The sequence below is a fragment of the Meleagris gallopavo genome, chromosome 17, assembly GCF_000146605.3.
Source record: "Meleagris gallopavo isolate NT-WF06-2002-E0010 breed Aviagen turkey brand Nicholas breeding stock chromosome 17, Turkey_5.1, whole genome shotgun sequence".
NCBI lineage: Eukaryota > Metazoa > Chordata > Aves > Galliformes > Phasianidae > Meleagris > Meleagris gallopavo.
Window position 1 is genome coordinate 3,360,242 of NC_015027.2, and position 25,835 is coordinate 3,386,076.

At 37.0% G+C, this 25,835-nt stretch overlaps 1 protein-coding gene across 4 annotated transcripts in view; it reads left to right on the plus strand.

The window, feature by feature from the left end:
• The window catches only part of RIMBP2 (RIMS binding protein 2), a 122,426-nt gene that overhangs the window by 80,227 nt on the left and 16,364 nt on the right, over positions 1 to 25,835 (plus strand). For 3 of the 4 annotated variants that reach the window (XM_010720045.3, XM_010720046.3, XM_031555948.1), the window contains exons 10-20: positions 1,496 to 1,546; positions 6,522 to 6,726; positions 9,596 to 9,747; positions 11,254 to 11,330; positions 11,812 to 11,921; positions 12,333 to 13,142; positions 15,980 to 16,131; positions 16,467 to 16,934; positions 17,402 to 17,551; positions 19,551 to 19,709; positions 24,788 to 24,905. In XM_010720045.3, coding sequence (XP_010718347.1) covers positions 1,496 to 1,546; positions 6,522 to 6,726; positions 9,596 to 9,747; positions 11,254 to 11,330; positions 11,812 to 11,921; positions 12,333 to 13,142; positions 15,980 to 16,131; positions 16,467 to 16,934; positions 17,402 to 17,551; positions 19,551 to 19,709; positions 24,788 to 24,905 — 2,452 coding nt within the window. Of the gene's footprint in view, positions 1 to 1,495; positions 1,547 to 6,521; positions 6,727 to 9,595; positions 9,748 to 11,253; positions 11,331 to 11,811; positions 11,922 to 12,332; positions 13,143 to 15,979; positions 16,132 to 16,466; positions 16,935 to 17,401; positions 17,552 to 19,550; positions 19,710 to 22,370; positions 23,103 to 24,787; positions 24,906 to 25,835 lie in introns of all 4 variants that reach the window. The other variant, XM_010720044.3, reaches the window with a different exon arrangement.

Below are 25,835 nucleotides of genomic sequence, written 5' to 3' on the forward strand. Positions count from 1 at the left end.
TGGTGGATTTTTGTGTGTGTGTGTGTGTGTGTGTGTGTGTATGCATGTGTTGTTTTTTGCATTTGCATGCTCAAATTCTTTTCCACTCTGTCATTGTCATGATGGGATGAATCACAGAATTTTAGACTTTAAAAAAATGCACATTACAAATAGAGCCCGATGCATTTGCAGTCACATTTTAATATTATAAATAAGAATTCATTCTCTTCTTTATATGTGTATGAACTCTTCAGATTATCAGCCTAAAAGGAAGAATGTAATATTGTTGATCCAAGTTTTGTGTTGAAGGGGAATCAGGTGGTCTTCTCCAAGAAACCTTAATATAGGATGGTTCGATGAAAGAGAGAGATAGCTATTGACACAGCTTTCCTAATCATTTATCAAGAATCATATTCTGGGTGGATTTTATTAAACTTGTAATGATGGATAGCACCAGGCTTTCTATTACCTGCTATGTTCACTAATGCTCCTTGAGCCATTATTTTATCAGGTGCTAGCAATAAGACTCATCTGTAATGCAGGAAGAAGTAAGACTGTGTGTGCAGGGCCAAAACAGGTTTTATTACCGTGCGTGACAGTGAAGCATAGCTTGAATATGTGGTTTTTGTTGTGACTTTATGGCCTGACCAGCTTCTCTTGCAGCCAGCAAGAAGGCATGATGGCCCCTGTGCATGAGGATGATTTAAGTTGTTACAGTTGTGTCAGTGTCCTTCGTTGCTCCAGATTATCTAGAAAGTTTGTGAGGCATTGCCCCCTGCTAAACTGAAGTTTTTGAAGACATTTCTCTGATAAGAAATATTCTGAATGTGATCTTTGATATAGAGCAGTGAGAAGTTAACAGGCAAAGTGAGTGCATTGCACTGCCATCACCCTGATACAAAGGTTAATAAATAATTTTGCTCATCTTGGTCAAGCTTCAATAAAGAAGACAGTGAGAATTTAAATGGAAGTAAAACAAGGGCAGTGAAGAGTTACTCAGTGCTGCTTTTTTTGTGTTTTTTAAGGCTCACACTATTCGTGAACAGAATTTGATTACTTCTGAGCTACTTAAAACAACCCCTCCATGCTATCATTGACTCCCTCTTTTCTACTTTGGGCCAGTTGATTGAAGTCTAGATGTACTTCTATTTACAGACAACCTTTCTTATGGTTGTCTTTAAGCGTTTTGTAAGATGGTGCTTCATGTAAAGAATAAGTTCAATTTTTGTGTCACCTTTTTTAGCAGTGTGTTGAGCATGCTTGTCTTGGGCCAAATAAATACTGATGCTATTAAGTTTCACTGAGATTCTGTCTCCAAAAAATAATGCAGATATTCTGATGGCTTAGAACTAGAGTGCTGTAGTGGATTGCCCAAGCCAGCCCTCCAAGACTGTTGATAGCTTTGGATTTGAGTATATGGTATGCTACTCTTCGTGGTTAGAACATACTATATATGACGTGACTAATTAATTTTTCTGTTCATTTTTCTTTTGTTCTTTCTATTTAAATAACTAAGGCTCAGGTTGAAGCTAAGAAGGAACATGAAGGAGCAGTTCAGTTGCTAGAGGTAAGAAGATACCTTTTGTGTTACTTGTGGTTATGGAGGTTTCATTCTGAAGGCAATAACAGTATCATCACTTCTGAAAGATTCGATTCTTTAATCCTGCCTCTAATGCTGTTGCTGTGTGTCACCCACAGTGGCCTTTCTTAGCATTTCCCAACTGTGCTGAAATGTGTTTTTGGAATTTGCCAGTGACTAAAGCACATAGTAAGCAAACACTGTTAAATAAATAAAGTTTTTAGAGATTATTCGGGTGATAGGTATTAGTAATTTTTATATCTAAATTAATAATTAATTAATTAATAATCCACTAAATGCCTGCGTAAATTAAGGCAACATTATCCATAAGGATGCATCAAAACCTTAGTACTATCACTAGGAACTGCTCATAGAAATAGCTTTCTTGCCATGGAGTACTTTCTGAAAATTTATCCTGAGGAAAAATCCAGTCATCTAGTCTGCTGTGCCTGAGGATACAGAACTAGTTGTTTCTTGCACAGAAACGGCATGAAAATAGGAGCAAATTCTTACTCCTACTCAAAAACCATGAATTTTGCTGTCAGTTTTAGTTGGAACAGGGCAAGGTTTGCAACCTTATTTGTCTTCTACCAGAGTGAAATTTTTTACAGTTTTTAAACTGAGACTTTTAAAATAATGGCACTTTATAGTGCATGCATACAGATGTAGTAAAATGATGTATGCAAACAGTAACAGCCCTTGTGTATTCCCTTCCCAGGCAGCTGTTTCCCATGTGTGATGTTCCACAGTGCTGTGTAAGATAGTACATACAGCAGAAATCAGAACTCCTGCAAAAAGGTCCCTGCAGCAAACAATTCCTTCCTAGATTTTTCAAAGCTAGACTCAACAGATTCTTTAAATTCCAATTATATCATTTGATGCACTTGGACAAAGTAAAGTGTCAGGAAATACAGATACAGAAGTAAATAACATGTTTTACATCCAGAATTACCTTTTATTCTTTTTTTCTTTTTCACACATAATAGGATTTTTTTATGATAACTAGCAAACTTAGTTTTTTTTTTTTTGCATGAGGAAAGGAAGAAGCATTAAATACATACTAATTCTTAACATAAATTACTAATCTAAAGAACATACAATACCACAGATCAAGTATAGCAAATGCATTTGTCAGTTTTCACTTAAAAATCTGCTTTTACTGGTTTTTTGTTCTCATGGTAGTTATTCTGTCTGTGTACCTATTGGTCATGTGCTAATTGGAGGTGATACATCAATAATCTCCTAAAAAATGTTTAGTTACTTGAAGTAATATGTCCAGAGGAAGGCTTTTACTCATATGCTTTCATTATTATCATATATATTAAATTTGTGCCTTTAAGAATATAAGATAATAATTTAATGTCTGGTGGAAAGTATATGATGCAGGAAAATATAAGTAGAAACAAAGGAAGCAAGTGATTATTTATCTCCCTCAAGCTAAACAAAATTCCTATTTAGCTGATTTGTTTGCAAACTGATTTGTGTCGCCCCATCAAGGTTTCTTAAGCTTTTGCTTTTTGTTGCCTTAGACCCATTAATTTTATTTATTTATCTGCCTTTTGCAATTCAAGATCAGCAGTTATTGATTTCTGAAATCTTCTATAGTGTGATTTGCATTAATGCATGTTTGGTTTTTATACCTGTTAACTGTTTCAATGTATTTTACTTTGAAATGCTAAAACAAAAGTGTTCAGAACTGTCTTTATTTCTTTATTTCATATATCTTTGTTTACTGTGTCTTGTTTGGAATTTATTGCTTTGCCCTTCATCCAGAACACCCTGGACAGCATGCAGGTATTTTAGGGCATATATTCTCCATTCCCTGTGCTGAATCCTGCACCTTTCCCCTTAAAATGAATACAGTAGTCCTGTCTATCCTTGCATGGGATGCGTGCTAAAACCATTGTTATGCAAGCATGCTTGGCATTGATTAGCCTGATACCAAATCATCCAAATCGGATCTTTTTTCTTCATATATGATATGTTTTGATGAGGAATAAGGCACTGTTTCTGAAAGTAAACTTCTGACAAGCATGCCCACTAAGAATGGTTTGATAGTTTATTCAAGACTGTAGCTTTCAGACCGTGGATTTTGTTTGAATTCAGATTGTTTTGTGATTTGTACAAAGGTAGTTTTATAGTTTTATGTTTTCACCTTGGGTTGATTTTTTAAGCCCCTTACTGAAAGCCATTGCTTTTACGTAAACATTTAAGCTATGAAATGAATTGCCAGCCTGAATTCAAACTGTCCACTAGAAGGCTGGTCATCATCTTATCTGTCTTGTGCAAACAATATCTGTCTTGTAATAGATGAAGTCTGCTTCATTTTATATCAAGCTCACTGTGTATTTTATGAGAAACTTCCCAAGTCCTGAGTGAAGTACTTTCAATATGGTCTGCAGTCAAGTGTGTCTTTTCATACAGAGACTGGTATAGGTGGGTTCAGGTTTAGCTAGATCAGGTCCACTTTGTGTATTGAGATAGACTTCACAGGCAGTGCCATGATAAAGAATACAAATTCAGATTTCTGAGAGCGTGAGCACATGCTTAGTTCTGCACTGACATACAAGCACATGGGCTTTCTACAGGAAGGTGTGTCAGGTTAATTAGCAATGAACCAAGCACGTCACTGAAGGCAAGAAACAAAAGGTGGGTACAGGGCTGTCTCCTGGTAGTACTACTGTGGATCTTATGACAATTTTACTTTATACTGTAACAGCTTTGTGCTCGCTTCTAAGGCTCGACTTCGATTAAAAAGAAAAGCCAAAGAAGGCAAATACTGAGATGCAAATAATCTCTAAAATAATAAATAATACAATTTTTTTTTTTCCCAAAAATATGCTTTTATGACAGCCTTAGCATTTTGTTTGGGTCTGGATTGTGATGTTTTCATTTTTTATTTTATGCTTGAGTTTCCATAATTGTGTGTGGAAGGGTCAGTATATATCTTAAAGAACTGAGTAGCTTGTTTCTTTCTTTTCCATTGGAAACTTTCCATTGGAAAGGGAAGGATCTGAAAACCCAAAGCATTTTACTGCATTGTCCATTTGATGTCCTTTTAAAACTGCTTATAGATGTCTTATTCATGCAGCAAAGTGACAAGTAGCAAAGGCTCACATTTCGGTTGCTGGAAACCGCAGTGAAAATATAAAATCAAACAAAGTACTTAATATTTGTGTAAAACTCCCACAGTATCTCTCTATAGTATTATTATGTTTCATGATCAGATAGATACACTGAGACCTTTTTTAACAGAATTAAATTGTGTTTTTATCAGTTCAAAGAAATGGCATCTTCACAAGTCATTGTAGCTGTAAAAATCTATTTATTACAAAAAAACGAACAAGCCAAAGCACAATCTTCAGTGAGAAATTTGGGCTTTTGTGTTTTTTTCAAGGACTGTAGGGAACGTTTTGTTTATCTTTAGTTGTTTCAAGACCCTTGTATTGGTGTTATGTAACGTATGTAGTTTTATTCCTATGTAGTACATGCATTTTTTTTTCATATGAGCTGAGAAAATCTTCTTTCAAGAATGAGAAACTTTTAGTACAGTTGAATGGATCTTATCAATATCCAGCCCTCCTTTGTTAGCACAGCTGCTTAACGAGGCATATGCAATAAAGGGGATTTTAATGAAGGAATGTGATATTTGTTCATCATGAAGCACAAGATTAGGATATAATGCATCTGCTTTCCACAAAAGGAGCCTATTACTGCCTCTGTTGAACTGTGTCTGCTTGCAGTGTTTGGGTCATAGCACATGAGACATGAATGCTTCCTGTGTCTCGAACATCAGTCTTTTCTCTGGCATATTTCCAGAGTACAGGCCAAATGTTTTCCCCTATAAGAAAATGATCTCATAAATGACATTCTCAAGAATTTTGCTCATTCTTCAGTTTTCTCAACAGGTATTAATTAATATAGTCTTTCTTATCTGTCTGAACAATCTCACTGAGAGTTTTAGCTCTTCAGGAATGCTTGATAGTGCATGCAAGCTGCTTATAGGCACAGATTGGAATTTAAGTGCTCTCTATTAAAAACTTTAATATATTCTTAATTCAGTTGAGGCAGTAATTCTACAGCTTTGGGTGAAATAAAAGGTATCTTTTTGTTTTAGTCTCTTTGCCAATCTTACATTTTCTTAGAATTAAAGTAGTAGAGGAAATCCTGAATTCCCATGTCCTTTATTGTTCCCCTCAGCCCAGGAATCATCCCTTTCACTTATCCCATCCATTTTTTCCATGTCAAGATTTCTTAGACTGTATGTAGGCAGATTTCACTAGTCAGCACAGAAACTTATGCTTGATTATGCTTTGTTACTTCCTGATGCCTCAAAATTAAAACAGAAGTGTTTGCCCACAATGATATTTTTGTACTTCTCACAAGCTTGCAAACAATCTCCTCTTGATTGGTGTCTGGATTACTTCTGTGTGGTTTGGCACGTACCATAAGGAACGGTATTTTTGAAAGGGAATTCAGCCAGTAGCTAATCCTACATTCTGCATGAAACACTGTTTTTTGCTGTTCTTGTTGGTTTTTAACATATAAATGTTTATTTAGTAATACAGGATGATTCAACTTATTAGTGAGGATGGGCAAACCTCAGAGAAATACCAAAGATTTTAAAAATATTGGAAAAGGAAACAAAAGTCACAAAGCTATAGATTCTGTCTGAAGGTGTTCTTGGCACTGCCAAAAAAATATAATGAGGAATTTCCACTTTGGAAATTGGGAGTTAAGTATTTATCCCAGTATTGCAGAGCTACTAAAAGGTTTTCTTCAAAATGTGAGAACTTAGGGGTATAAAAGAAAATGGAGATGAAAAAAAAGCCAAACAAACAGTGGGTGCATTTATCTCAAGTAGTTTGCCTATCCTGGATTCCTGGTACTTAACAAAAATTGGCCCCTATTACAGCTTGCTCTGATCTCAGTTAAATGTCTGTATTTTGTCTTGCTTGTGCAGGCCAAGGTCCGAGAGCTAGAGGAAAAATGCCGGACACAAAGTGAACAATTCAACCTCTTGTCCAGGGAGCTAGAGAAGTTCCGGCAGCAAGCAGGGAAGATTGATCTCCTCAGCAGTAACTCACTGACATCCTCAGATATCTCTGGTTCTCCCAGTAAATCTTTATCCCAGTTAATGAATGGAATAGCCACTTCTTTAGGCAAAGGTAAGGACAAGCATTTTATTTGCGGGTCTGTTCTGCCCTGCAGGCTCTCAGATGCCATTCAATTATGTAAATAGAGTTTGATTATACAAATGGAAGATAGAATTTGGTCCTAATCCTGTTTTGTGACTTGTTTCAATTTCAGAGTATTTCTTATACCTTTACTGAGATTGCTCTAGTTTTATTCAAGTACTGCTTGGAGCAAAATTATCTCTAATCATTCTTAGGAGTCATGGTGAAAAACCTGTTCAGTGTTAAAATGATATATTTCTTATGGAAGTATTTACTTCTTTTGGAAGCAGAACACCATATAAATGGTTTAGAAAACCTTTCCAGTTTTGGGGCAAGGGTTGGTCTGTTTAATTATCTTGTATGTATATATAATCTTGTTTAATTATTCATGGAGAAAGAAAGAATGGAGACTCCTGTACTGTGTTAGCCATTGCATAAAAAGAAATTTGTAGATAGGAGTGGGCAGTAAATGGGAAAACTGAATGGAACATTTTGACAAACATAAAAATGTATTTTGTTTAGTTGTTTGGTTTAGTTATCTGTAGTTACTTAATTAAACCATACAAATATGTTTAAATTTTTTACCATGCTTAAATTGGCTGAACACTTAGCTGCTAGGTATCTCAGAAATCAAGAAGTTACACAAAAATATTGTTGGTGTGAATTTTAGAAGAATTGGAGAATGTAAAATCAAAAAAATAAATCTGTATTGGTGTTCTTAAGCATATATTGTGAGGAATGCTCAATGGAGTGTGGTTTGCCCAGATCTGTTTTGAATTCTTGCTAAGCCATCATTGCCTGTTGCCAGAGGCAACTACTCCTCCTGACTACACATCTTTGTTAACTATTCATTATTCATAAGAAACTTCAAGGCAAGATGTCACCTTAGGACTCCTGAAGGGAACTGGCATGTAAATTGGGCTCTGTGCAACAACCTAATGTTGTTTTTGAGGCTGAGAAATCTACTCAAAAACAATTGAAAGTTAGCTCAATATCATCCATGATAGATGATTTTTTACTACTATTTATACAAAGAAATGCTTTCCTATTGCCAGGTAATTCTTATAGCTTACAAATCCCCCCAAAACTGTTTTAGAAAAGATACAAAGAGGAACTGGACATTCAAAATAGCCTTTGCTTATTAGTATTATTTTTTCTTCCTAAGCTTCTAGGAAAATTCTGAAGCTTAGGGTCTAGAAATCACAAATAATTTCCCTACCACTATAGATGAGTGCTTATTTTTGGTGAACGGTGCTGCGCTCAGTGTGAAACCAACTCAAAAGGAACCAAGGTGACATCCTTCTGTCATTTCGCTTCAATAACTTAGTACTTTGTATAGCTTAGATTTTGAAATACAAAATTTTAGCTGTTAGTAGACTGACTGCTGTGGTACATATGAGTGTAGGCTTTTCTGGAGCTGCGAATCTTAGCCACGTGGATATTAAAGTGCATTAAATAGGGAATTTAAAAGACAGCATCTGATGGCTGTAAGAATTTAGTAGAAATTTCCTTAATAACAAGAGGATTAGCTGTTGATGTCTCCAGAGATAGGATTTTCAAACCAGTAAATATTTTAAAGTTAAGGTAATCAGGTATGCAAATGTCCTTTTAACAACTCATGAAGTCTGGTCTGTACCTTTGGAGTTCATGTAAATAGGCCCTAGACCTCACATAAAAATCAACAGAAGTTTCTGAGGTCTTGAGCCAGCCTTTCCATGCTACTTAGTATTTATTCTCAAGTACTAATAGAAATAGCTTTTTCATAAAATCTTCAAAACAAACCAAACAAAAATCCTGCAAAAAGCCCTTGACTGGAAACACAAAAAATACAAGTAGATCTGTACTGAAGACATTTTAGAGCCTTAATCTGTGGATTTTAACCTACTGAGTTTTATTCTTAAAGCTCAGGCTTTGCAGCACTGGAGTATAAATGTCAGAAATCTTTGGATGATATTCATTCTCAGTATAAATGCAGTGATAACAATAAAATGGTGTTTAAAGAAATGGGCAGGATGTCTAATTCTCAAAATCAACTATTCTGAAATAATGATGGTAGTGCTGCAGCAAGTTCTTCAAACAAGAAGAATAATTATTTGTATTATGTGTGAGGAAGAAAAGAACACATGGGGAAACACAAGGACAGCTTTCAAAGCAAAGCAAATGATGGAAATGAGATCAGTCTATGACCAGCTGCTTTGCCTTAATTGGTGATGTTTTTAATGTATCAGGAAATGGAATAACCTAGCCAGAATAGATTAGAACATTAAAGATTCACTCTAAACATATATTATTGTCACAATCCAATAGAAAAAACTTCAAGATTTATTATTCATCAGATAAAAGGTGCATTTAAATGGCCTTTCTAGATCATTTAGGTAGTCCATAATGAACCAGCGGTCCCATAAATAAAATGGCACGTCTAATTGTACCGCAAGGGTGGTCAGCTTCAGTTCTCTCTGAGTAATTTAAATTAAGTCTGGAGCTCTTCTTTGCCTCTTTCCTTGAAAGGATGTTCAGATTTCCTTGACAGATATCTGCCAGTCATGACAAAATAATGGCTACTTGATGGTCTGTGGATTTTACAAGATTTTACACACAAGAAATTTGATTGGTTTGGTTTTTTTTTTACATTATTTGATATTTGAAGGAAGAAGATACATTTCCAGAAACTGCTGTGCTTTCTTAAGAACTGATATCTTGCATTTTTTCTTTCTAACTGTTAGTTTTATTCTGAATGCAAAAACAAAGGGGAAGATTTTTTTTTATAGTGATTTCTAAAAATAAAAAAAAAATCCTCCTTGTTATTATTTACCAGTGTTTCTTTTGAAAGCAATCATTTATTCAGTTTTGTACATGCCAGGTCATGAAAGTCCTTCTGGAAGTCGCTGTGTAATTTCGGAGTTTATTCGTCCCCTTCAAATATCTGGAGACAAACCAGAACAGTTGTCTGTCAAACCTACATTCCTGTCAAAGTCAAGATCTGGTACCCCAAGATGCAGATTTGATTCAGACGTGAGTCTTCTTGAATTTGTTGCTGGAAATATATGGTATGGGGCTAGGATCTCTCTTCTTCAGAGACTGATGCAAGATCACCCACCGACTTTTAAAAGAAAAGACATGAAAATTCGTATTTTCTGGGACAAACTGTGATTGTGAGCAGTGGGAATTTCACGAGACTTTCAGAGTCTTAGAATTCCATGGATGTATCTAAGACTTATCCACAATTAAATACATGTGTCCCTACCAAGATGAAATGTGGGAGAATTAACTGCTTTTTGAATAGGCTGCAAAAAAAAAAAAAGAAGCAGCCCATATTAGTCAAACCAGAAAAGGTAGATTAACAATGAGATTTAGGGAAGCAGAATTAACAGCAAGAAACAGAAAAGGTGCATGTCAGATTTAATTCCATTTTTCTATTATTTTTGAGTTATCTCACTGGGAATGTCAAGGCCTCTTTTGCAGTGTTGCTCACTGTGTGCCTTCTTGAGTGTAATTATGTGATGCATACTTATATTTTGCAAGCAAACAGAAATTAAGTTCCATTTTTTTTATAGGTATCAGGCATGGGAGGAAGTGTATTCATGTGTATGAATAAAATAATGAGGAAATAGTCTTTTAAGAAAATAAAATCTAATAGTGGGACACTGCTGTAAAGTCTTATATAATACTATAAAAAAAAGAGATATTCTGTGAAATTCTCTCTGCAATTTCTCTGTTCTTAGTAACAATCTTCTAGAATAAGCATTGGATAAGTTATGAGCTTTCAGACATCAGGACAATAGCCCTTCAAAAGTTGCCTGCATCTCCAAGGCGACATGGGGGAGAATACTTGATAGCTGTTGTTGTCCACTGAAAGTGGTGCGTTGGCAGGATGGTGTGTACTGTGCTTGCCTAGCAAGCTAACCCATCTCTTAAGAGTTAATTCAGAAGAAAAGTAACTTGCTTCAGTATTCTGGGACTCTTTTGGTCCATACTGGCAACCAAGCAGGGACACATTTAGGCCAGAAAGTTGTATTTCAATATTCACTGTGTCCAGACTGTAAAATGATAATCCAGTTATGGACGATTTACCTGTTTGATTCTAATGTTAATCCTAGTATCTTTACCTTAATGAAAGTCCTCCAGATCTTATAGGAAAAGTTAATTTTTCCTGAAAGAGTTCAAAGTAAAGCATAAAATAAGTGAAGTACATCCCTCACTTTTTTACTTACTAAATGATAAAGAACCAGTCTATATTTGGGTCAGTTCTGCAAGCTTTTGAGGAAAATTAATGTCTAGACTCTGATCTTATCTGAATCTTTAGGATATACCAAGAAATAGTTCAATTTCTTTACCGTGCTGGAATTTGACTTACAATTACTTTCTATTCTAAACCTTTCTAAGTAAAATTGACTGATTTTGATTCATATCAAATTTTTTTTTTTTCTTAATTACGTTTACTTTGATTTTTTTCATCTGTCGGGAGAATGATACATGGAACTTTTAGAAATCTTTTTGTCTTTTTTTTTTCTTTTACAGATGGATAATGATCAGAATTCCAATACCTCGAAGCAGAGATATTCTGGGAAAGTCCATCTTTGTATTGCACGTTATAGGTAACAAACATCATTAGCTGGAGCCAGTTCTTGTTCCTGGTCAAAACCCAAGTGCAAGAACAACCCAAGAACATTTTTAGCAGTGAACTTTTGGCAGGTGGATCTACAGTCTATGTGCCTGCTTTCTTTGAGCACTCTTTGAGTAGTTAAGTAACAGGCTGCAGCTATTCACGCTCTGGGATGAGTATATGCTTAAACACTTTATAACAAGTTCTGTCTACAAGTATCTTTGTTTAGCTGGAGCTCACTGTAGAAGACTGTCTTATAGAAAAGGGAGAAGATAAGGACTGGAAGAGACCTCCCGAGTGATATCTCCTTAATTCACTTTTCAGAATGGAAACTTAGGCCAGGGTTATATATTAAAAAAAAAAAGAAAAAAAAGACTGAATTACAATCTAAGGTACCCTTAGAACTGTACACTATCCAGTTATGTGGGGGTTGTAAGTATACATGCGTCATTTTCATCTGCACTTCTTTGCAGCTACAACCCTTTTGATGGACCAAATGAAAATCCAGAAGCAGAGCTCCCTCTTACAGCAGGAAAGTACCTTTACGTCTATGGAGATATGGATGAAGATGGCTTTTATGAAGGTAGGTTTTTGAATCTGTGTATTCATGCTAATTGATGCAGATTTAAATCAGTTCAACTGTCAAACACACTCCCTGTGCTCTCCTTCATCTACTATCAAATCAGTTGCTAAAATTAGCCCTATCATCACTATGTTAATTAACAGAGTTTCTGTACCAACAAAGCCGCTCTTTGCAGGCTTAGCTAACTATAAGACATTATATATTGCCAACTTTTCCTGCATGGTAGATTTAAGGTGGCATGAAAACTTACTGGCAGTTCTGGGTTTTTGCTACACTAAATTTTTACTTTGTCAAACTCTAGATGCTGCTTATGTACAGTTTTCACCTCTATCTTATCCACTTACCACAGGACATTAACATGCAAGGGGTATGCTCCTCAAGGACTTCAGTGACGTTTTTCTTTCTCACCAGGGGAGCTTCTAGATGGGCAGAGAGGACTAGTCCCTTCGAATTTTGTGGATTTTGTTCAAGACAATGAGACCCGTTTATCGAGCACATTAAGCAGTGAACAAGATCAGAATTTCATCAACCATTCGGGTTCTACTTTGGAAGGAGATATCCTGGAGATAAGTCCACCAAGTCACATAGACTCTAGCGTAATCAGCAACGGTGCAGGGACTCTGGATGTGAACATTGATGAAATTGGAGAAGACATTGTGCCTTATCCTAGAAAAATCACCCTTATTAAACAACTAGCCAAAAGTGTCATTGTGGGCTGGGAGCCACCAGTAGTGCCACCCGGATGGGGAACCATTAACAGCTATAATGTTCTGGTTGACAAAGAAGTACGGATGAACATAGCCTTGGGAAGCAGAACGAAAGCTCTTATAGAAAAGCTTAACATTTCTACTTGTACATACCGAATCTCAATTCAGAGCATTACAAATAAGGGTAACTCAGATGAACTGCAGTGCACTTTGTTAGTTGGGAAGGACGTCGTTGTAGCCCCCTCTAATCTTAAGGTGGACAACATAACCCAGATTTCTGCTGAGCTGTCCTGGCTCCCTACGAATAGTAATTACAGTCATGTCATTTTTCTTAATGAAGAAGAGTTTGACATTGTCAAAGCTGCTAGCTACAAGTACCACTTTTTTAATTTGAAACCCAATATGGCCTACAAGGTGAAAGTCGTGGCAAAGCCCCATCAGATGCCCTGGCAGCTTCCCCTAGAACAACGAGAAAAAAAAGAAGCCTTTGTGGAATTTTCTACGTTGCCAGCAGGTTTGGTATCTTTCTCCCTATCCCAAACTCTCCAGTTATGTTTCTGTAAAAATTCCAGATAAATTAGCCTACCCTTTGCTTTATGCTGTAATCAGTGTCGCTTTCATGAACAGGCTGTGGACTATTAGATTGCTTAATGGTACCTATGACTCATTTCTCTCCTGCATTACTCCCCTTCTTATTCCTGGAAACATTTTGGGGAAATAAGCTAGAGAAAGACATGCAGAACATCATCACATGCTAGAATGTGTTTTATCAGAATAATCTGGACTTGTTTTGAATTAGTCTAGTTATAGTAGTTCTAGTGGCAATTTATTTTCATTCGTATGGACAGCTCTGGAAAGAAACAATTATTATTCTAGCATGTTGTTTGTGTATCCAAATGCACTTTTTATGGAGATGACCCATTTCTTTCCTGGAATAGAAAGCAGTATAGACAGCTTAGAGGATCACAGTGATTTAGGGGTGGTACAGATGAGTTTTGGTTGTGTGGTTGTAATCACAGGTACAATTTGAATTTGTGGAGGTAATAAATCGGTCGTGTTTTGGAAAGTCAGGGCCTTTTTTTCCCACCTTGCTTTTACATTAGAGATGTAGATAAATTATGAGTCGTCTCCCAGTGAACTGTGATGTAATGTTGGAGACTAGAGCTGAAATAGTGTACTACATTGAAAGGGTAATGTCATGATTTTGGGATGTATGGTAATACCTAAAAAATATGAACATCTCTTCTTATAGATTCGTCTAATCAAAGACAATTAGGAGATTTACTTTATATTCATACTTTTAGAGCACTGAATGCCTCTGAAGCAGAGACAGTCAAGCACAAGTGACTCCTGGCAAGTGAAATTCCAATGACATCTACTGTGCAGTGTGTTGATTGACTCCCTGCTGGGATTCAATTCCAGCAAGGGAACAGAAATTTTTTCTGGTCTTTTCCTTGGGTTGTGTGACACGTAAGGACACATGCAGGACAGTTGGTTGAATTGAGAGAAGGAATTAAGCTTGTATGTCTGCTGCTTTTGTTCTTGTTGATTTATAGGTTTAGTAAAAATACCCTCAATTTGGGTGTTTACTGTTTTGTTTTCAGTCATTCCAGTGGGATAAGTGATGATACTATTGCAGTATTTACTAGGAGGAGAGCATTTTAAACTTTGTAGCTGGGAGATGTTGCCCATACTGTGAATTAAATTTGTTTGACTTCTTTGTTATTTGGGAAGTGCGTTTTGAGTGAGACTTTTTCAGGCCAAACTCTTAAGAGTCTTTAACTCCCTCTAGTTGCTGAAGCACACTAAAACAATAATGACATGTTCTCTGTTGAGATGCATTGCATTTTATTAAACCAATCTCTGCTACAGGCTACAGAGGTAGAAATAAACTCTCTGGGGATTGTTTGTTTGAGAGAATGGAAGAAAGGTGTCATCTCCTGCAAAAGCAGATAAATGCCACTGACAGAGACAAGATACTGGAATAGATCAGTTGCCTTCTTCCTGTAATCTGAAGAATTATGCTGAATTGATAATACAGGCTGTCAGCAAAATAGGGAAGATGAAACTGACTCCTAAATCAAAATCTTATTTTGGGAAAAAAGTGGGTTAGATTAGTTTTACTGCTTTGGTCTTACTAGTTAAAAATACACTAGGTGCAATGGATGTTATAGGGAAAAATTTCATGTTCTGCCTATGGTGTCCTGAACATGACCAGAATTTTATTTCCATCTTTGCTAAAGGATTTTCATCTCTACTGAAGGATGAAACGCAGTGATAACAAACCACTGAAATGCACTGATGGTTTGCCAGTGTATCTGGAGGATGAGGCTTGTTTGAGATTTACACTTGTATGATGATCTGTTTGGCAGCAGTGAATGCACACAGAATATTTGTAACTTTCTATCTCAGTAGATGAACAGAAATTGGAGGTGCTTTCTTCACTTTGTTCACTGGAAAAAGCAAACTCTCAGCTGCTAAGGTTTGTGTTCTCCCAGCTATTACCCAGCCATGGCTGCAGCTGAAACCTGCTTGGGAAATGTTTTGTCATGAAGCACTTCCCAATGTTTGATTGTTAAATAACGGAACAGGATGCCTGAAATATTCATGAACTGATAAACTACGATGTTTTACTTTGGTTCCTGTCCAAAATAGAGCTATTTATAGTAGGTTGATAATGTCTTTTAATTAAGGATGTACTTGGTGTACTATTTCTCTAATGTATGCTAAATGCCTTAAAAGGTTAGTAGATATATATTTTTCTTCAGCGCAGGTATAGAAGATGTTGAATCCAGTTGTCTTTACACCAACATGCTGCTGATTGAAAAGCTTCCAGTTCTGCCCTGCATCCAGTGCACCTTAGTGTCAGTGTGCTTCTGACCTGTGGATCTTGACTTGGAGCCACTGATGGTCATGAGGCAGAATTCCAAAGTCATTTCTGTGAATGCCACATGCATTCAGTGCAAACATACATACCAAAAAGTCACTTGCTGTCACTTGCAGCCATTTTTCATTAACAGTGTCATTCTGGGTGCCTTTTCCCTCACGTTTGTCTATTAGCATTTTTGTTCAAAGTAGCAGTTGTTATGCAGCCTGGTGGGATAAAAATTGGTCCCGAGCAAAGTGCAATGCAATTGCAAACTATGTTGTAAATAGAACTTAGCTAATGGCTGTAAGGCCCAGGATCAGTTCATGTTGAGTGTATGCTTCTGTTTTTTACACTGTAACTCAATAATGATACTTTGTCTTCTTGAAAAAAATAAGTGCTTGGAGGGCTGTAGTTTCCAACTCTCAAACTGATCTACGGACTCCAGTCTAAGACTCAATGATGACCAGTCTTGCATGTCTTAGGTCCTCCAGCTCCACCTCAAGATGTTACTGTCCGGGCCGGGTCCACCCAAGCAACCATACAGGTGTCCTGGAAGCCACCAGCCCTGACAGCAACAGGGACCTCCCACGGTGCCAATGTCACAGGCTATGGTGTTTATGCGAAAGGTCAACGGGTGAGTCCCAGCATTACAGGTACCATCTGCGTTAGGTGAATTTCTGCTGGCAGGCAAAGGTGGCAATAAATGTGTGATGGCACTTCAGTGCGTGCTAGGCTCTTGCTTTTTAGCAGTACTTGTTCTTTTGTTTGTGCTATTTGATCATTAGCTCCCTTTCTGTACGCATTTCAGCTTCTGGACAGATGAGTTGGAAAGAATTAAGATGACTGGTGCTAATTGTTGTGGTGCCCTAACTTTCACTCCATGTTAAAACATTGAAGGCTCTTCATCGGTGTGGTTGAAGGGAGGGTAATGTATCTTCCTGCTAGTATGTTGCTTATTTGTGTACACAGGTGGCAGAGGTGATCTTTCCAACAGCAGAGAACACGTTGGTGGAGCTAATAAGACTAAGAAACCTTGAAGCAAAGGAAGTTACTGTTCGAACACTCTCTGCACAAGGGGAATCAGTGGACTCTTCTGTTGCTGCCATTCCATCTGACCTACTGGTGCCTCCATCCCCTCACCCCAGAACTGCTCCCAAATCTAAGCCATTAGCAAGTGCCGGAGCCCCAGAAACCAAAGAAGAACATTTAGGTCCACATTTAAAAATAGATGAGTCATGGGAGCAGACTCGTTCAGCATCCCCTGTTCATGGGCACACACTTGAGCCACCTGTCCCTAACTTTCACAGCTCGCTTCAGGGGAGAAGATCTCCATCGCCTAACCGAATACTCCCTCAACCTCAAGGCACACCTGTCCCAAATACTGTTGCAAAAGCCATGGCAAGAGAAGCTGCGCAGCGAGTTGCAGAGAGCAATAGGGTAAAGACCAACTTTTTTCTTGCAGCTTTTAGGGCTTGCTTTGTTCATTGTAGAACTTTCCATCAACTATACTTCTTTTTTTTTTTTGTAGTATATACCTTACTGAGCATCTAATAAATTCCCAGACCTGAAGATCACTGTTTTGAGAAGAAGCTGTATACTAAAATTCTGTTGTATCTTCAGGAAATATGCCTTTAACCATACAAAGCATTGATCAACCTTTGACCAACGGTAGAAGCTTCATAACTGCAGTAGAAATCTTTCCAAAAAATAATTCTGGAAGGGGTTGGGGGTGAATAGGGAGGAAGCCTTGCCTAAACGGTTAGTCAGGAAAACTAACATTGCTTTAAACCATGAGTATATTAAAGCGTTGTGCTCTTGGGTTTTTATGTCTTATTTAGCCATTTCTCCATTGGTTGCAAGATCAAGTCATCTTTACAATTTTCCATTTTTTGTTGGTTTGATAGATGGAGAGGAGGAGTGTTTTTAGTGAAAGGAGCAATGCAGCACAGTACGCTAACTCAGATGATGAGGAAGATGGATATGATTCTCCTAATGTCAAAAGGAGGGGGGCTTCAGTTGATGATTTCTTGAAAGGATCAGAACTTGGAAAGCAAGTAAGTAGGCTGGTCTTTTTTTTATTGTGGCAGTTATTTAATATAAAACAAGTTATTTTGTGAAGCTCAGCATGATCTTAGGGGCAACTAATTATTGTAACCATACTGGTATAATTGTGTGGCAACAGATTAATGTCCTGTTGCTGCTGCATTAGACTTTCTGATGAGAGCTGACTGCTTGGTACCATGTATCTGCACACTGTTACACTACGCAGCTGTCTTAAGTACTGGAAATTAAAAAAAAAAAAGTCACATTTGGGTTCTTTTTCTGTATTGTGCATTATTATTGTGTATGAAAGAATGCTGCAATGCTGTGGGGGGAAAAAATGGAAAGAGGAAAGGATTTTTTACTCCTTAAAAGCCATAACCTGTAATGCTAATTAGCAGAAAATCATATATACTTAGGGAAGGATGCTGTGAGGAATAGAAAGATGTAGCAAAAGAACTTTCCACATCTGTACAGCTTTTAGTTTGATTCAACTCAAAACAAACATGAAGTGATTTCATAAATTTCTTTCAAGGGAGTTGTAAATCCTAGCTAGATGCTTTCTTATGCCTTGGGATGGTTGAAGAATCTTGTTAGCTTCTTGTTGAAGGCTCCGAGCAGTGGCTTTCCTCCTTTTTGTACCAGTTCTAAAACCTTCTGGAGTTTTGGTTCAGCTCATCACGGAAGCTCAATCATTCATATACGTATAAACATTGCTCCAAATCTCAGGTGTTCCAAATCTGGGGCTTGAGGATTTCATTTAGTGTCATCTTTACAGAATTGTTTCCATTTTTTTTAATATATCCAATCATGCTATGCTTACAAAATGTGCTCATGAGTGAGATGCATCTTTACATATGTATACAATTAAAATGGTTCTGGATGCAAAGAGACCAAGATATTTTATCAGGACTAGTGATCTCACCAAGAAGGCTCAGTATAAACTGTGTATAGTGTTTGTAGAGGGACTAAGATAGACTTAGGGTTTTTTCTGTTAACAAATATATATATGTTTGTATTTGACCAAATTAAACAAATTTGGGTATATCTACTGTAAGCATACTAAGTTGCTGCAAGGGGACTTAATACCTTAGATCATCCCAAGATTATTTGGAATGTGTCTGCTTTACTGAGCTCTAAAAACCAGACAGCTTGGGTATGAACATTTAAAGTCAGGGAACCCTTAGATTTATATTCTTTGAAGCCTAAAGAGATTAAGCTTTGCTATCTACTAGTTGTGTCCTCGAGGCCAGGTTTGAAATCTATCTGGCTTCAAGCCTTCTCAGATATAATTAGAATTTTGTGTGTGTGTGAGGCTGAAAGAATTCCTCGTCTCTTTAAAAGACTAAAAATATACTCTGAGGAACAGCAGTTAGATTATATCTTGTAAAACCAAGGCCACACCTACTTAACAGTTTAGTAAGCAATTTACTAAGACATATTTTTTCCTCTTTATCTTCCACCTAATTGGAACCTAAAATATTCAAACTAGTTATAAAAGACCATTACAACTCTAGCCAGTCCATTCCTACAATGTTTAACAGAATGAAAGCTTCAAATTCCATCAGCTAGCTATATTATACAGTGATGGTAACGTGCTGCAATAATTAAGTGCTGATCACTTTTAAATCATTATGTGATGTAACAAGCAGCTGTGAAGAACAGATGATATGTGAATTATCCTAGGGCTTTTACAATTTGGTCAGCAAGTCTACTGATGCATGAAGGACCTCTTTATAGAAATTTGATCAAGACTAAAGCTAGATTTGATGCTCTGAATGCATCTTTTTGGATCACCTATGGATTTGAGACTGGATTTCTTGAATTAAATGGGAGCATAAATGGAAAAAAAGTTTTATTCACTAAAACAAAAGAGCAACCTGCATGATGTCATTTATATGTAGTATTACTGTGACGTTCAAACCAAGGAAATACTTCTGGTCCTCATAGGTGGTGCACAAGGAATTTCAATTTCAGTCATTAAAGACTTTTCTTTCTCACTCTGCTGATTAGCCTCACTATTGCCACGGCGAAGACTACCATACAGAGAGCAGCAGAGGTTCTGATTTGTCTGATATTATGGAGGAAGACGAGGAAGAGCTGTACTCTGAAATGCAGCTGGAGGATGGAGGAAGACGACGAGTCAGTTTGACTTCACACAATGCACTTAAGGTAAGTGTGACTGCAGGGAAACCTTAAGAGTGCCTCCATGTTTTTATTCTTCCTTCAAAGCATTTTTTCAGTCAGTTATGGATTTTGAAGATGATTAAAAATAACAGTGCCGTGTAGACCTAGAACTTGTTTCTTCTTTTTTCTTTTTTTCCCCCTCCATTTTTGGATATCTACTCTTTTGGCTAGTTGACTGCTTTTCTATATGTAATTGTTTACAGGTTTTGCTCTGGATCTGGGATCTTTTTCCTTGTTTATATGACAATATAGTGCAAGTACTACTCAAACAATGACTTGATTACATAAACTTGCATACCTAGAGGGGAAAAAAAAATCCACCTAGAACAATTTAGGCTTTTCATATCAGATTTGTTTTTTCCTATTTTCAGTGCCAGTGCCATCTCTTTCTCTGACTTTAAAGCACACTTGAGAGAAGGAGATTTGGGGTAATTAAGGAATCACCAGACAACAGGAAATAACTGTCAGAAATTGTGTTTTAACACTATATAAGAATATTAATCATGAAGGACAACAATTAGAGTATATGCAGAACACTGAACTTACCGAATATGATCAATATTTCCCATAGTATGTTTGTTTGTGTAAACTCTATTTGCTTTTTGTGTGTATATCAATTACGCTAAATTCTTCTCTTAGCAAGCTGGATAACCTGAATGATAAGGAAAACCACAGGTGGATTTTTCTTCTAGTATTGTGTTATTTAACTAAAAAACAGTGCTATTTTCACACATATAAAAGAATTGTGACCATCGTAACTGCCTGTGTATGCTGTAAATTCAGCCCTTTTATTCTGACACTATCTGGAATGAGAGGGGTACTTTTTCAAAACAAAACTGATGGGTGTTTCAATTTTTCTGCTATCGTAAAGGTTGAATCTGAAATCCTTCTGCATGCTGCTTCTGACCCTTTCCTCTAGAGAAAAAGTAAATTGTCCTTAGACTGTTCTTGTTATTCAGTCAGAAATTATACCTATTCCTTAGTTTTATGATAGTATTGCTAATTTTGATATCTAACCAGACCCTTAATTGGTGTAATAAATCATTTTAGACATTTTGAATTCTGCTGGCATACCTCTGTTCATGTTGTAGTGTATGTGGAAGGTATGGTGCTTAATCTGCAGAAGCAAAGTCAGTGTGTGAGTACTTCCTGGGGAAGGACTCACGGATGTCGGAGTCTCGTGGAGAATATTACCCACCGTATTGTTAGGCTTTTGGATGCATACTTCAGGTCAGATTCTGATCCCAAAGTGCTCAGTAATTTCCCCTTCTTTCACAAGATCTGATTTTGCTTTTCAACAGCAGTAGTTAGTTAACAGCAGAAAAAAAGCCTACTTACTGGGTTTTCCATAGTGGAAAAGGTTTGTGTTCCTCTTGCATCTGACAGTATGCCAACCATGCACTTTCAGCTGTAATTATTTTCTCCTAAGGAAATAGATACTCTCAAGTAACAAGAAAATGTTTTGCATGCAGACATATACTTGCTTTATTGGGAGATGGTGTTTCCTCCAATGGTTCCTTAAAAAAAGGCAGGTGTCAGTGATAAAGGGAAGACTGAGCTAACTTACCTGATCTGAGTATTCTAAAATGAGGAGTACTTGAACTCAGATAAAACTATTCCTGCTCATATCTATTGACTTTTTCGTATTTCTATGGCAGTTTGCCATAAAAGTTTCATGGTAGTGATGCACATTTATAAGTTAAGATTGATCAGACATACATAGTCTCTTCTTGGATTCCAGCAAAGATACTGCATATGTTTCTTCTGTCCTATCAACATGTGTTTAGTGTAATTACAACCCAAAAATGTCAAAAGGATTATTTTGTTCAGAATGCTTATTTTGTTCAAGATGGGATAGTTTGTATGCACTTCTGGTATAAACAGAGACTTTTACTTAGTTCTACTAATAGGCTGATTTTCAAATACTGGCTTTGTAAAGCAGGTACAAGGTTATGATGGGAGATTTGAGGACAGTGCCAGACCAAGGGGCATCAGAGAGCAGCCAGCTTCTCTGGCTTCTTTCTCTGGAAGCCAAACTTTTAAAATGATGCCTTTTTTTTCTTTTTTCTTTTTAATTTTCTAAAGGAATCTAAAGCTTCTTTAATGATGATTGCAGAATTTCTCTACTGTGGCAGGAGTTTTAGGGATATTTGATACTTATAAAGGATAATATAATAGATGCAAAGTAAGAAAGCTTGTTAGAACAGAATTTTCATTCTCAGATATGGGTTCTGGTTACAAAGAAAAATTAAATTCCAATTTGTCATGGGGTAAGGATCATACTCAGCACTAGTGCCATGTTTTAATGCCATTCTCATTCACCATGCTGGAATCTGTATGCAGCTTCTGTTGCTTTGTTTTTAAATGCATGGGTTTGTTCTTGTTAGAGCATCACTCAGTTGTTTGTACTGACTCCTCGTTGTATCTGACACACAGAAACTTTCTTAATCATGTCTTTATTTTTCACAGATTCTCATTCAAAGCACGACATCCTTTTCACTTAATAAGCTGCATGTCTTATGTTTGCCATTGCTCTAAAACTAATTCTGTCTTTATTTTTCTTTTCTTCTCCCTTTTCCCTCCCATTTTATTTTTGTCACACACTATTTGTTCCCTCTCTGGTTCTTAACATTACATAATCTTAAGGAGTGCAATAAGAATAAGACCACTGAAGCCACTTTTTTGGAACAGCCTGACTTTTCACAGCAGATACATCACAGTAAAAAGCTTTTCAGTATTCCAGAAGTAGCTGAAGAGGATGGTGAATACTCTGAACTGCTGTACAAGCAGGGTTTAGGTATGCCCTATAAAAAGAAATCCACAATAGCTAGAGACTCTAGACCACCTAGGCCCTACAATCAAGATCAGCAGCACAACTTCTGGTACCCAGCCAAGCACAGAATTTCAGACATGGAGGATTTTGCTGCAGATGACAAAGGATGCAAATATAGCTGGTCCTTATCAAGAAGCCCAGACAGTGGACTAGACTGTGGAAGTGAAGAAGAAGAATCTCGTTTTACGTTCAGATATACTTGCGATTCAGTTTCTGCCAATGTTGCATCTAGCTGTTGTGCAGACACTGCTGATTGTTCCTGCAGGAAAAGCATGAGGCCATTGCTTGCTCGCAGGAAAACTTTAACAAGGCAAACCAGCATTGAAGAAGATTTTGGTGACTTGGGATCTTCCTTTGTAGAGCCCAGGAGTGAACAGGTCAAGTCCAGTTACGAGAAAAAGTATGAGACTCAGAAATGTAATAGAACAGATAATTTGTCAAATGAAGATGTTCAGGGAGGCTGGAAGAACGACTTAAAAATGGCTGACTCTAGGGCAGCTGGTCCACTTGCAAAGTCATCCCACAGAGATGCAGAAGACTCTCTGGTGTGTGAAGTAAACCTTCCTTCTAATCTGCTTGCCAAATCAGTTTTCTTTCTCTTGTGGGTTTTTTTTTTGGTTTTGTTTTGTTTTTCTGAATTAATTTTTAGAGTCCATCCTTTGGACCTATCTGCTGCATTTTTCCCATTTTTTTCCTCCCCATTCATTTTTGTTTATTATTCTGCGTTTTGCTTTACAGTCATCTTTTATGTCATGCTGAAATCAGTTTAATTTGCTTTACAACGATTTTCCCACAGAACAAATTACGATAATGGCTGCTTTTATTAAAGGACAACTGAATCTAAATTTTAATTAAGGGTTAGCTGAACTACAACTTTTCCCAAAGAATGTTTTACTTTATTTTGCCCATCTAAATGTTGCTTTAAAAAAAAAAAAAACAAACACATTGCATTTTAAGTGGAAAAAATATGTCATCAGTAATTATTATTTTAAATATCTCAAAGAATCCATTTCATCATATTCTTTTTGTTCATCTCACTCACTGAATTTTTAGGATATGCTCTTTATCATGAATCATCTGTGGACAATCAAGACTCTCCCCAGTGTAACAGTGACCCACATTTGTTGAGTCACAGGTTTCATCATATTTCCATTTCCTTCTCTCTGCGCTGTCGCCACTTCGACTTCCTTTTTAGATCATCTCTTCTTGCCTTTGAAGTTGCAGTCTGCATCTCTGCACGAGAATGCAGGCAAACAGCTTCTTCGAAAGAGAGAGGACAGGGCTGTTCCATATCTTTCAAGGATGCCTCTGTGTAATCCTGCCTAATTGTGTTTCTGTCCATTAGTCTAGCAGTCTCTGTGCTTTTATAGATGTATCCGTAGGCTTCCCAGCTCCCAAAAGCTCAAGCAAGTTCTTTGCCCTCCCTGTCTACAGCAGTCCAGAGTGGAAATCTCAGATCAAGCGTGTTTCATATAACAGCAGAAATCAGCTGCCTGCTCTTCTAGCCCAGCAGTTTATTCTGAAATGAGCCTTAAAAATTTCTCCCATTAAAACTGATCCCCAAGCTGTATTAATCTCAGCGGCTGCATGATGAACTCTGGAGAGCATGAAAATAGTATCATTTTGTTATTAAAGTAGCAATGTTTTCTGCAAGGGTAATGAACAGAGGGAGACAGCTGTGATGTGAGATGAAATGTGTCTACATTCCCTTCTACAAGTTTCAAAAACATCTAAAAGGCTTTAAGAATCAAAAGCCATTGTAGAAAAGCAGCGTGCTCAAAGACAGAAGGATATACACTTGTTCACATGCTGCAAACTGCTCAAAGCTGCATAGCTGACAACAAAAAATTGCTTGCCTTTTCAGTGCAGTCCAATATCATGAACTCTCGTGACTGGTTGCATGACTCTTCAGGAGATTATAATGTCATTTTAGCAGCAACGACAAAGGCAAAAGAATGTTTCCAAAATTATTCTTTTCTTTTCTTTTTGTTCTGATGCGTGACTGCTGGTTGCAAAACTGCCATAAATCAGGGAACCATTTTTCCTTTTGCAGGTTTGCCAGGCAACAGTATTTACTTTTCAGCTAACCTTTGAGTTAAAAACTAAGTTTAGTTGCCTTTAGAGCTTTTGCTTCCAAATGTGATTGACCTGATTAATGTCCAACCATATAACCATAATGGTATCATGCATGTAATTTACAAACCTGTTTTTTCTTTTGTTGTTTTTTTAGCTTTTAGGTAATCCATCATCTGCAGGACGGCCTGAAAGGGTGGAGCATGCAGGGCGAAGGTCCTCTCATGGCAGTGCAGTGCCACAAAGGTCTCGACCAATGTTGGTCCCTTCCATTGGTTAGTTGGACAGATTGGTGCATTTCTGTTCTTTGCAGCCTCAGAGTTGGGGAGGCGATCCTTACAAAGGACACTTGTCTTGAGCTATGGGGTGAGATGGAACTAAAAGCTTCTCCATCTAAATATGAGCTAACTATAAGTGTACTGGGGTCTCATGGGGGCTGAATTGCTAGGCATTGACATCACTGGGATTATTGTCATTGAATTTAATGGGTGTTGCTTGGGTTAGATACTGTTAAATCTTACCTAAAAAATAATAAAAAAAAATTATAATGCAGGCAGGAATACCATCAGTAAAAATAAATGTACTCATTTGATGATCCATTCAGCCATCCATCTTCCCATTCATCAACCATCATTTTACATTTACTTTCCATTTTCTTGACTACTTTTTGGAATTCACCAGGAGAAAATTGAAGCTCTTAAATGTAACAACTTGGTAGAACTTGCATATGTTTACTATATTTCATCTCTATTCTGGCTTATTTATGACTTAAAATTTATTCTGGTGTATACTAGGAAATCCAAAAAGTTGTGCAGAAAAGATAATGGAATCAAGATAATATGGACAAATACATATTTGTAAAACTTGCACTCTGTGCTGACAAATAAGGAACATTCGGACTGAAAAATTAGGAAACACATGCAAAATAAATGCAACAAGAGTAATGTGAGCTATTAGCAGAACATTACTCCTTGAAGATGTAAAATCAGTCTCGTTCTTGTCCCTAAACCATGCTTTAATTTTTGAACACTGTTCACATCAGCAGCAGGAGCAGAAAGCAGTGTTAGGCAATTCTCATCTGACATTTGTGTGGATGAGAGGCATCACCAATGGGGATTATCAGAAGGAAAGAGACTGATCATAAAGGAGTGCTTTTTAAAAAAAAATACTAAATAATTTTCCCTTTTTATGAGCTTACACTAAAA